This window comes from Loxodonta africana, chromosome 24 (genome assembly GCF_030014295.1).
Source record: "Loxodonta africana isolate mLoxAfr1 chromosome 24, mLoxAfr1.hap2, whole genome shotgun sequence".
Taxonomy (NCBI): domain Eukaryota; kingdom Metazoa; phylum Chordata; class Mammalia; order Proboscidea; family Elephantidae; genus Loxodonta; species Loxodonta africana.
The window spans coordinates 26223895-26236628 of NC_087365.1; the positions used below are offsets into that span (position 1 = coordinate 26223895).

At 39.9% G+C, this 12734-nt stretch overlaps 1 protein-coding gene across 1 annotated transcript in view; it reads right to left on the minus strand.

Annotated features, from left to right (window-relative positions):
* Positions 1–12734, minus strand: part of PANK2 (pantothenate kinase 2) — a 32504-nt gene that overhangs the window by 8873 nt on the left and 10897 nt on the right. The window contains 3 exon segments of the mRNA XM_023550046.2: positions 2621–2797; positions 3854–4107; positions 7838–8190. Coding sequence (XP_023405814.2) covers positions 2621–2797; positions 3854–4107; positions 7838–8190 — 784 coding nt within the window.

A 12734-nucleotide genomic window follows, 5' to 3' on the forward strand; every position in this document is an offset into this window, starting at 1 on the left:
GTGCTGAAATAACTATATACCTAAACACTTGAAAGAATGAATTTGGACCCCTATCTCACACCACATACAAAAACTAAGAATGAATTTCGACTCCTATCTTACACGATACACAAAAATTAACTAAAAATGGGTCATAGAGCTAAAACTATAAAATCTCTTACAGTAAAACAAAGAAGTCAATCTTTGTGCTCTTGGGTTAGGCAACGATTTCTTATGTAAGACACCAAAAGCACAAGCAATAAAAGAGAAGCTAGATAAATGGACTTCATCAAAATTAAATACTTCTGTGCATCAAAGGACATTATCAAGTAACTGAAAAGAAAACTAATAGAACTGGAGAAAATATTCACAAAATTTGTATCTGGTAAGGGACTTGTATCCACAACACGTAAAGAACTCTACAACTCGATAAAAAAAAGACAAATAACCCAGTTAAAAAAAGAGCATAGGATCTGAACAGACATTCCTCCAAAGAAGATACACAAACGGCCAACGAGCACATTAAAAGATGCTCATTTTCTGAGATGAGAAGGCAGAGGGGGATAGGAGCTGGTTGAAGGGTTACGGGAAATACTGGGTGGAGAGGAGGAGTGTGCTGTGACATTATAGGTAGAGCAACTAGGGTTATATAACAATGTGTGTATAAGTTTTTGTATGAGAAACTGACTTGAATTATAAACTTTCACTTAAAGCACAATAAAAAAAGAAAGAAAAATAAAGGAAGATGCTCATTTTCATTAGTCATTAATCCAGTGCCATCAAATCAATTCCAACTCATAGCAACCCTATAGGACAGAGTAGAACTACCCCATTGGGTTTCCAAGGCTCTTATCTTTATGAGAGCAGCTGGTGGGTTTGAACTGCCAATCTTTCAGTTGGCAGCCAAGCACTGTGCCACCAGGGCTCCTTCTCATTAGTCATTAATCCCAAAAACCCACTGGTTGCCATCAAATCGATTCACACCATAACTACCCTATAAAACCAAAAACCAAACCCCCTGCCACCAAGCCTATTCCAACTCATAGCAACTCTATAGGGCAGAGTAGAACTGCCCCATAGAGTTAGCTACCCTATAGGGAAGTGCAATTGAAAATTCATAAGATACAACTTCACGCCCATTAAGATGGCTAAAACTGAAAAGACCAACAAAAACGACTGTTGACAAGGATGTGGAGAAACTGAAACATACACTGCTGATGGGATTATAAAATGGTATAGCCACTTTGGAAAAGTCTGCCAGTTCCTCAGAAGGTTAAGCAAAGGGTTACCATATTACCTAGTAATTCCACCGCTAGATATACATCCAAGAGAAATGAAAGCATATACCCAGATAAAGAGCTGTACATCAATACTCGCAACAGTATGCATAATAACCAAAAAGCAGAAAGAGCCCTAATGTCCATCAACTGATAAATGGATAAATAAAACGCACCACATTCATCCAATGGAATATTATTTAACAATAAAAGCAATAAAGTATTGATTCATGCTACAACATGGATGAACTTTGAAAACATTATGCTAAGTGAAAGAAGCCAGTCACGGAAGACCACGTATCGTATGGTACCATTTATATGACATGCCCAGGACAGGCAAATCTAGAGAGACAGAAAGCAGCTTAGTGTTTGCCAGGGACTAACAGTGACGGGGCCGGGCGGTGACAGCTAACAGGTACAGGTTTCTTTCTGGGATGATGAAAACACTCTAAACCGGATTATGGTGATGGCTGCACAAATCTGAAAATACACAACCAGCTGCCATCAAGTTGATTCCAACTCACGGTGACCCCACATGTGTGAGAGGAGAACTGTGCTCCACAGGGTTTTCAATGGCTGGTTTCTCAAAAGTAGATCACAGGCCTTTCTTCTGAGGCACAAGTGGTATACCTGAGCCACCCTTTCAGTTACAAGCCAAGCATATTAACCACTTGCACCACCCAGGTACTCCATAAATATACCGTTGTTGTTAGGCACCATCGAAGAATACTGAATAAATACACTAGAAACCACTAAATTATACACTTTAAACCAGGGCTTTGAACAGGTTCGTGCTGGTTCAAATCCCTACTGAGAATCTGCCTTTCTAACAAGTTCCCATGCAATGCTAATGCTGCTCATTAGGGACCAATTCTGAGAACCACTAGTAGGGCAGTGGGTCTCAAAATTTATCATAGATAAAAATCACACAGGGATCTTGTTAAACTGTAGATTGTGGTTCAGTATATCTGGGCGGAAATGCAGATTCTCTGCAGGGGTTCGAACCAGAATGAACTAGTTCGAAGCCCTGCTTTAAATAGGTGACCTTTACAGTATGGTGCCCTGGTGGCAAAGTGGTTAAGAGCTCAGTTGCTAACCAAAAGGTCCGTCCGCAGCTTGAATCCATCAGCTGCTCCTTGGAAATCCCATGGGGCAGCAGTTCTGCCCTGTCCTATAGGGTCACGATGAGTCGGAACCAATTCAACAGCAGTGGGTTTTACAGTATGTGAATTAATGCAACAAAGCTGCTAAATATATATATAAAAAAAAGATATGCTCAATATTTAGTATTTTATTCCTGTAAATTCTAGAGCATACACTCACCTCAAAGCTTATTATATTCTAGAACATACACACTCCCTTACCTCGAAGCCACAGCCCAGCCTGGCAGTCCAAATCTCTCATAGTCTCCTCCATAAATGTCTCGCACTAGTTTATCCACTTTAGTGCTATCTCCACGAGATGCCATCTCAAGAGCTTCTTCGAAAGTGGTACAGCCAGTAAGAAGACAGCAGAGACCAAAGAAGGTTCCTCCTCCAAGACTGGGATTAAAATAAAAATGCAATATTATAACATTAAAAAAAAAAAAAAAAGGCCAATCAGTGAAATAGGAAGGCAACATTTATGAACCCCAACACCATGTTCATATACCAACCAAATCATACCGATGCCACCTGTAGGAAGTCTGTAAAAAGGCAGTAAGAAGGTGCTTGAAGACAAACACATATTTATGCAAGCCAACAAGCAAAGTGGCAAAACGTAGGGCCCGACTCCTGGCCCTTGTGCCCACTGCAGTCAAGTATCTACCGAATGTGAGGAGCCTCAAATGTGACTGGTCCATTACACCTGGGGTCATGTTGTCACCTCCTCCCTTACTCTCTCCAAGCTCATGCCCTAAGTCACTGGCATCCAATCACCTTCTTACCCTGGCTCATCAGCCCTACTACCTTACCATAACCCCTCATTAATGTGTTGTCTCCCCCAAAGTCATTCCTCTTGTTTTGTAATTCACTCCTGTTCGAAAATGTTTATCCCATCCCCCAGTTCATTTTTCCTCATGGCCTCTAATCCTTGAACCAAAACTTATTCATTCTCACCTTCTCCCTTCTCCTGCTTCCATATTACCCTTCCCCAATCATTTGTCTATTTATCAGTACCTCAATTTCGAGATCTCATACCACTCCTTGGCTATACATATGTATTATATAGGTGTATACACATATAAAATCTGTGTAAGTTTCAAGGCTGGGACTCTGCTTTGCCTTCTCCTCATAGATACTACCTAGTAGCTGTAGTTGCTCTGTAAATACATATCATGACCTACCTAAGGGCAAGGACTATAAGCTCAATGAGCCTGCCAATGAGATAGTTTCTGAAACAACTACGGTAATGAAATCTTGAGCAGCAGAGGTTAAAGTAGGTCATGAAATAAGAATATTTAAAGGGAAACATTTGTTCGCATAATCTCAGAAAAAATTAAACCTTTCACCTAAGTTTCAGAGATTCTTGAAGACGTAGTTATATCAATACCTGACAACTCAAGTTTTAACCCATTATGATACGAACAATAAACAATGACCTTTTTATAAGAGACTTACCTGGTACCTGTGACCCGCTTGTAATTATCTTTGGAATATACTGCTAAGATGCTAACCCCTGAGCCAATGTTCACCAGAAGCAGAGGGTATGGATTCTTCAAATCAAACGGTAACTTCTGACATTTTTCAGAATCAGCAGGATTTTCAAAGTAATAGCACTGTGACCGTCCATTGAATCCAACTGAGTCAATATATAAAATCCCTTTTATTAAGCAGTCTAGTTCATCAAGTTTTCGAAGCTGAAGATCACCTATCTGTAATGAAATAAGAATGTATTCAGACTTTTTAACAAACAAAAATTCCATTTAACAAGGCATTCCCCTCTACATTAAACAGACCAAAAAAGTACATATGGATGTGTAGTATTTGTGTGTTTTACAGAACAATTGTGGGGACAATGACCATAGGACAGACTGACGAGACTGCTACTCCCACAAACTCAAATACACACACTCTACATATAAACCACGGCAGCAGCTGCAGAGATGTACCCCCCAAAACCAAGTGAGCTTTTATCAACTGACCAGCTGCTACTGGGGAAACCAGGCAGGTGCCTAGCTGAGTCGCACCCCTATCAGAAAGCAGACTCCAAGAGATCCAAGTGACGGTGACACACGGGGGGAGCCACAACGATTCTGACATCTGCCTTCCAAAAGACCATCTTCAATGCTATGGGCAGTAGCAAAACAGCTATACTTTCTTACGTAGTAACTTGAAGCCAAAGGCTTAAATATCCAATTAGACGATAAGAGTTTTGCTATTTAAACTGTTTACAGTCTCTTGGGGAAAGGAGGGCATTTTAGCAGTATCAAAATTTAAACCATTTTTATCAATTTAATTCTATTTACATAATAAAGGAATGATTAAAGTACTGCTCACATTATGGAACACTGTACAATTATGAAATGAAGAGGATCTCTATGTACCCAAGTGGGAAAGACATGTTAGTCAAAAAAGCAAGGTGAGAAACATTTTATAAAATACAATCCAATTTGCCAATTTTTTTAAAACCGTGTTTATACGCACATATATGTGTCATACAGTCATGCATGGAAAAGTATTAAAAGATACATACTCTTTAACAGTGGTAACTCTGGAGAGATGGTAAAAGGAACTTCCACAGTTCACTCTACGAACTTCTAAGCTGTTTGAATGCTTACCCAATATACCTAACAAGTATAAAGATGCCTCAACCCCTAAAGCATCTGTTTCTGTTTACAGCTAAGTTCAGCCCTGCAGGTTCTCCCCCTTATGTCTGACTCAATTCCCAAATGATTATGCCCATTGCCATCAACTCAGTTCTGACTCATAGTGACCCTACAGAACAGAGCACAACTGTCCTACCGGAACTCCAAGAAACGGCTGGTGGATTCGAGCTGTCGATCTTTTGGTTAGTGGCCCAATTCTTAACCACTGCCACCAAGGCTCCATATGATTATACATACACTCAAATTATTCTGATCCACCGCAGAGACGATAAATAGGTAACTTCATCTCAATCCTTAATTAATCCCTAAGTAAGAATATTAAGTCATTGAAAAAATGGCTGGCAAAAAAACCAAACCCAGTGCCGTCGAGTCAATTCTGACTCATAGCGACCCTGCAGGACAAAGGAGAACTGCCCCATAGGATTTCCAAGGAGCGCCTGGTGGATTCGAACTGCCGACCCTTTGGTTAGCAGCAGTAGCACTTAGCCACTACGCCACCAGGGTTTCCTAGGGGAGGATACTAAGTCTTCTCTCTACTGACCACACCCTACTCCCTCAAGTGTTCATCACTGTCCCGATTTCATCGAGTCTTGCCTTCCATGCCAAGATGAATTCGATGTTGACTTCTTGAATCATGAATCTCAAACTGCCAACATTTTAATTCAATTTCTGAGCCAAATCATGTTCCAAGTAGCTTTTTTGCACTGTATGTCAGAAAACTGATTTCTCCTTTTACCCTTCCCACAATTCGTGTTATCCTGAGGTGTCCTGATGTGCTAACCGTTCCTAATAACTCTTAGCCTGGTTGGTACATTTAGATGACTGAATTCATATATAATTTCACAAACCCAAGTTAGGTATAAAGAAAGTGTAGCATCAACAAGCAAACTCAATACAGCGTGAGAAAATCTGATTCGTGTTTAGAAAGCAACAGGGTAAACTCAATATTTAAAACATACTTTGTTGTGGTTCATTAAACACTCCTAATGACCAAAAAAGCTTTGTTATGCATTTAATTTTCATACAGTTTTCAAGGATAGATAGTGGTAGTGTTTGCCATCAAGTCGATTCTGACTCATGAGAACCCCATGTGTCAGGGTAGAAATGTATTTCGTAGGGTTTTCAATGGCCGATAACAAGTAGATCGACAGACCTAGACTTGAACTGCCAGACTTTCGGTTAGCAGGTGCGCACATTAACCACTGTGCCACCCAGGGACTCCTTTCAAGGACAGAACTGGTGCATAAAACAAGAAACTCCAACAGCCTAAGAATCCATTCCTAAGGTATAAAGTCCACTTTGCACCCTCGCCTCAGATTACCATACAACCTGCTAACATCCAGAACGGGTTTCAAATATGTTCCAAAGGGGACTTTTACGGGGTTCTGAAAATAGAGAGGTTTTCTCCCTTCCCTATCAGTTACAACCCAGAGTCCACTAACTATGAGGCTTTCGCAAAGGAGGAAAACCTTCCTTCCTCCTGCTACCGCTCCCTTTACTCACAGGTGAAAAAGAAATCACTGCAAACCAACAACCAGAAAAATTCCACCAAAGGATATTAAACCTTGTTAGGTGATACATTTCAATTCCCTGGTATGATTATTATGGTGGGACAGTGGTTAAGTGCTCAATGGTTAACCAAAAGGTTGGCAGTTGGAACCCACCAGCCACTCTGAGGGAGGAAGGTGTGACAGTCTGCTTCTGTAAAGGTTACAGTCTTGGAAGCCCTATGTGGCAGTTCTATTCTGTCCTATAGGGTCGCTATGAACCAGAATCAACTTGATGCCAATAGGTTTGGTTTTGGTTTTTTTTCTTTATGAGAGAAAGGGGACAGAGGACAAGAAAAGGGGAAGATGAGGTCACAAACCATACAATGACACACAGAAAAAAAAAAGACAGATGTGGAATAACAAAGACAAAGAGACTCTCCTTTGAACTAATATTCTCACTTGTCTCCTTTGAACTAATATGCTCACTTGGTAGCATTACAAACATGGTCACTGAAGATATTTTAAATCTAAATCTATATTGCAGCCTGAAGGTCAGTGTCTTCTCCAATTCACTTGTCAATCCTCCCACCCACCCCTGTATCGACTCCCAAAGAACTGAGCCCCCACGCCTTGCCCATAGGTGTCCACTCAACGGCAACAAAATCAAGTGGTGGCTGACACTCCCCCTCTGGGGCCAGGCAGGATCTAAAAATTCCTGTGAACAAGTGTGCAGCAAAGGACACATCAGAAGACACTCACAGAGGATGGCTCTGCTGTCAGCCCTCTCAGGCTAGCCCTGAAGACTGAGAATCACTGCTTTTGACCAGAGGTCCTTATTCTTTCTAATTAGTGAACTTGCCAGGAAACAACTGAGGGGGTCAAGAGAAATTGTGTGGTACACAAGAGATTGGAAACAATTTTATGACATGAAATGATGTGACTTTTAAAATTACTTTTCCATCTCATTGTTCAAGATTTAATGATGTTGTTCCTAAGAGGCAGTTGCTTACTCTTCTCATCCCAGACTCACTTAAGTTTTAATAATGAAACAACTAAAAGCTGGTTCTGGTTCTCATCAACGCATCTGAAATGGGCAAAATATAAACTATACAATGATCTCTATGGTTAACTCCTGACTACCACTATTTGTATCAAATTTTAATTTGATTCAAGAAAATCTGAGTTCCATTAGAGATGGAAATGATTCTACCAATCTTGCTTTGCTCTTGGTATCATTTTTAACAATCAGATTACCATAAATTGTATATAAGCTAAAAAGTGCATACTGTGAGAAAATCCTGCTCAAATTTGTACGCTCCACCTCCAGTGGCACAAAAGACAGTGTGGAGACTCGAGAAGTTTTTATCTCTGCCCATTTGAATAAAAGCAGGCATGTCATGAGTGGGAAAGCGTATAAAGTGCAGATTGCCTTTGCGTCCACACAGAGTCAGGTCCTTCAGCTCGAGGTGCACATCCCGGATGCCCGTGGACCCGTAAGCCACATTGGAGGTCAGGTACTTCCGAATGCTTTTAAGACTTTCCACTTCTTCCTCCTCTTCTTCAGCAGTGATGTCTTTGGGTTCAAAGTAAACCAGCTTGACCAGGGTTCCACCAATATCCAAGCCAAACCATGGAAAAGCTAAATGGGGAAGGGAAAAAAATAGTCAGAATGGCTTTTTTCCAAAAACTAAATTTACACTTACTAGATTTGTAACTTAATTCACATTCTGTGGTTTCCAAGGGATATAATTACAAACAAAAAAGGCTTATGGGAGAAGAAATATGATTCTGTCCAACTTGGAAGCATATCTTAAAAAAATTCTTTTAATTTAAAAAACTAAGACAAAGACCAAAAAGAAAAATACCAGAATTACCGAGTCAACCTAACCCTCTTAACAGCATGGCCACATTGCACTCACTATGAAATATGAAAAAATAACAAAATGATTAACCATGAAACTTGATGCTGAAAAAAAAAAAAAGATCCAGGATGACAGTCTTCATCCTTTCTACTTGGTTTAACAGAGACTTTTCAGAGCTCATCAACACACCTTGAACTAGGCAAAAAATGAACCACAATGACCTCTATATGGAAATTCCCAACCCTACATAACACATTTCCAACGGTCAGTGTTGCTCTCAAAGCATGATATCCTAAAAAGGAAAGGTTTCTGTTAACTTTAAGATCTGTTCTCAACAAGTCTTTTCCAAAAAACTGCTTCATGAGATTAGATCAAGATGGACTGTAGACCCCCCTCCTACCATAAATTCTAGAAATGACTGAAGTATGGATTTGATATACTACTCTCTAAAGTAATTCTGAAAAACAAGAAGTGACACTATCAGCAGAACTAGACTGACAGAGGCAGTAACTGTCCAACCAACAACAAAAAAACCCCAACCCTTTGCCTAGAGCAGATTCCAACTCATAGCGACCCTACAGGACAAAGTAGAACTGCCTCACAGTACTGTTCAGAACCCTCAAAAGACGAGTGCTATAAAAATTGGGAGAAGCTGTAACAGTAGGGCAAGCAAATATGGGTGCTTCATCTAACCTGTAGACAGGGGTGACTGCCATGGAGAAACAGAAAGAGGCTTGGGGCAGTCGTGGCCGATCTGGTGGGGAAGTGCATTTGGTACAACTGGGCGAGTCAGCCACTACCTGCTACTGACCCACTTCCCCAAACCTCCACCCCCATAAAAGCAAACTCTTAGTGAGCACAGGCATTTGAATCAGAACACACCCACCCAGGTAGCTGCTATTACCCAGAAGGAACAAGGAGCCCTTACACCTCACACCTGGCTACACATCCCATCTCTCTCTTACAGCCCATCCTGACAGATGGGTAATCGGAAATTGCACCCACTGTAAAGATGATAACTTTGCAAACTAGAATCACCAAAAAAGAAATCAACACCTCAAAAACAAGGACCCAAACATCTGAAGAAAAAAAAAAGAAGACTTAAAAAAGAAAAAACGAACTACAACTGAACACCTAACAACACACTGAGGAAAGAAGTCTTGCACCAGAGGCTACACACTATATGATGTCATTTATATGAAACTCCAGAAAATGCAAACTAATCATTTCGGCATCTGACAGCTGATCAGAAGCTAGGGCAGGGAAGAAGGAACAGGCTGCATGCACAGGGACAGAAGAAAACTTTCAGGGGTAACCCAAATCTTGATTGTTGGGGGTTAGAATGGAGAGACTTCATGGGTGTGTATCTGTCAAAACATATAAAATTGTACACTTTAAACAGATGGAGTTTACTGTATGTAAAAACTCTCAGTAAAGACACTTTTATAAAAGGAAAGAAAATGATTGCCAAAATAAAACTCCACAGATACGCTTAACCGAAAAATGGGCACAGGAAGAATAAGTGAAAAACAAAGCTAATGTCCCGAACAAAATGCCTCTCAAAAACTCCCAAATAGGAAGTACAGATAAGGATCCACCAATCCCACTCCTAGGTATAAAAAAAAAAAACAAAATTTTTTTTTTTTTTAAATTTTAAGAGATCTAGTAAAAGACCACTGTGCTCGCTGCAGCATTATTCACAACAGCGAAAAAATGGAAACAGCCTAAGTACCTTTAAACGGATGAATGGATAAGCAAAATGTGGTATGTACATACAACGAATACTACACAACCGTAAAGAACAATAATGAGTCCAAGAAACACAGTAAGATGGATGGACCTGGAGGATATAATGCTATGTGAAATGAGTCAATCACATAAGGCCAAATGTTGTATGATCCCACTTTTATAAGAAGACAAGAATAGGTGTATGTATACAGAGACCAATGTTCACTGGTAGTTACCAGGGATGGGGGAAGGAGGGAATCACTTTCCAGATCATAGATATTTGTTATTTTTGGTGGTGGGAAACGAAAAACAGAATAAGCACGGTTTGACCAAAGTAAACAATGCCACTAAGAAGCAAACAAGAGAAAAGGATGTTTGTGCTAAAGAATATGACATATACAATTTGGTTAACAACAACAATAACCAAAAAACATGTATGGTCACATATGTACGTATACAGGCATATACACGTATGGGTAGGTACATGTGTGTACACACGTGTGCAGATAAAGTATATGTACATGTACATACAGATGTGTGTATACATATATATTCATAAAGGATACAGTTACAGATACTACTCAGACACGTTGCAAGATTGGTTTTCTGGATTTGAAGGCTTAGGACCTTAGTCTCACAAGACAACTCAGTCAAATGGCATAACATAGTTCGCGAAGTCTGTTCTGCATCCTAGTAAGGTGACTGGCGTCTACAGTCTTAAAAGCTTTCGAACAATCATTTAAGATGCAACTACTGGTCTCTACATCAGAAGCAAGAGAGAAAGATGGAAACCTCAGTCTCAGGGAAGAAACTAGTCTTTAGGACTACTAGCCTACATGGGCCACGGCCTGAGACCAGAAGACCTAGATGGTGCCTGGCTACTACTACTGACCATTCTGATGAGGGCCACCATATACGGACCTGAATAGAACAAGAGAAAAATGCAGAACACAAAACTCAAATTCTTGAAAAGTCCAGACTTACTCGACCATGAGACTGGACGTCTCCCCTGAGACTATCGCCCTGAGGTCACCTTTTAGTGAAACCACAAACTACCACACAAAATAAAAGATATTGCCCGTGAGTACTGTGCTCCGTTAAAAACATCTATATGAAACCAAAAGGTTAACAATCATCCTAAAGCAAAGATGAGAAGAAAAAGGGCACGGGAAACTAGAGCACTGGAAATTAAACCACGAGAATGCAACTGTAGGGAATGTTGACACACTGTGAAAAATTTAACTAATGTCACTGAATGATTCATACAGAAACTGTCAAATGGGAACCTAATTGGCTGTGTAAACTTTCACTAAAAACACAATAAAATATTATTTTTTAAAAAAAGAAAGTATGAAGGAAAGGTAGATATATAGTGAATACACAACCAGAAAGTCCATCTATCTAATATGGGTTCAGAAATATCCTGATAGGTCAGGGGGTACAAACCATCAAGTTGAAAGGACCACTAAGTGTTAAACGGAATCAATTAGGAGAGAAGGGGGAAATTTAGACTCATCCTACTGAAATTTCAGAAGTCCTGAAAGTTTCCAAAGAGAAAAACAGAATTCCTACAAAGATGCATAAATCACATAAAGGTAAATATCAGACTTCTCCCCGGCGACACAGATGCTAGAAGACAGTGGAGCACTAGTTTCAAGTTACAAGGAAAAGGCTTTGAAACTTATATCCAGGCAAACCAGCTTTCAAGTGGGGGTGCAAAATAAAGAAATTTTCAAACACAAAAGGACTCGAGGTTTGCTACTCAAAGATCTTCTCTGAAGTAAACAGTAGATGCACCCCAGCATAATTTAAAAAAAGAACCCATGAAGATCTGAGCTATAAAAAACAGTGATACGCTAAGGAACCAGTGCCTGCTGACTTTTAGAAAAATCAGCCATCTGGAACTAAAAAACTTACATGATTTCAACACAGGAAGTCAAAGAGGGAAGGGAAGTAGAAGGGAAGTGAAACCACATAGCAGTTCTGTCTTGTTGGGGGAAAGGCAAAAAGATACAGATTCTGATTAATCCCTAAATATAAAAGACAGGTCACAATTTAAATGCGTTAAAAATTTACAGGAGAAAAGAAAAAGAACACATGGCTTTCAAACCATTAGGAAAAAAAATCAATGAGTTCAAAAACAAAGGAAAGGGGGGAAACATGTAGTAAATGTGAAACAAAAAATGTCAGGAATGAACACAAAAACGTATCAGTAACCACAAGCAGGTTAAATTCTCTTCAGTTTGAAGAGAAAAATTCAAATACATTCTGACATCCTTTAAAGAGGCACACCTAAAACAATACAAGTAAACTAAAAGGAAGTAAATGGTAAAACACCCACAATGTAGTCACATCATAAGGAAAAGTTAGACGCTTTAAGATGAAAATGGCTTTCAGTTGAAATTACTCGTCAAAATCTTAAGCATCTCACAGAGCCCAATATAGCCGATGAAGCAGCTGGCTCACATCTAGGAGCCGTATTACAGTAAAATGCAAGACCAGCCCTACATTTACCAAGGGGCTATGCTCACGTTAGGAGAGACGTCTGTCCAAACAATCATCTACAGTCGAGATAAGATTCATGACTTTCATC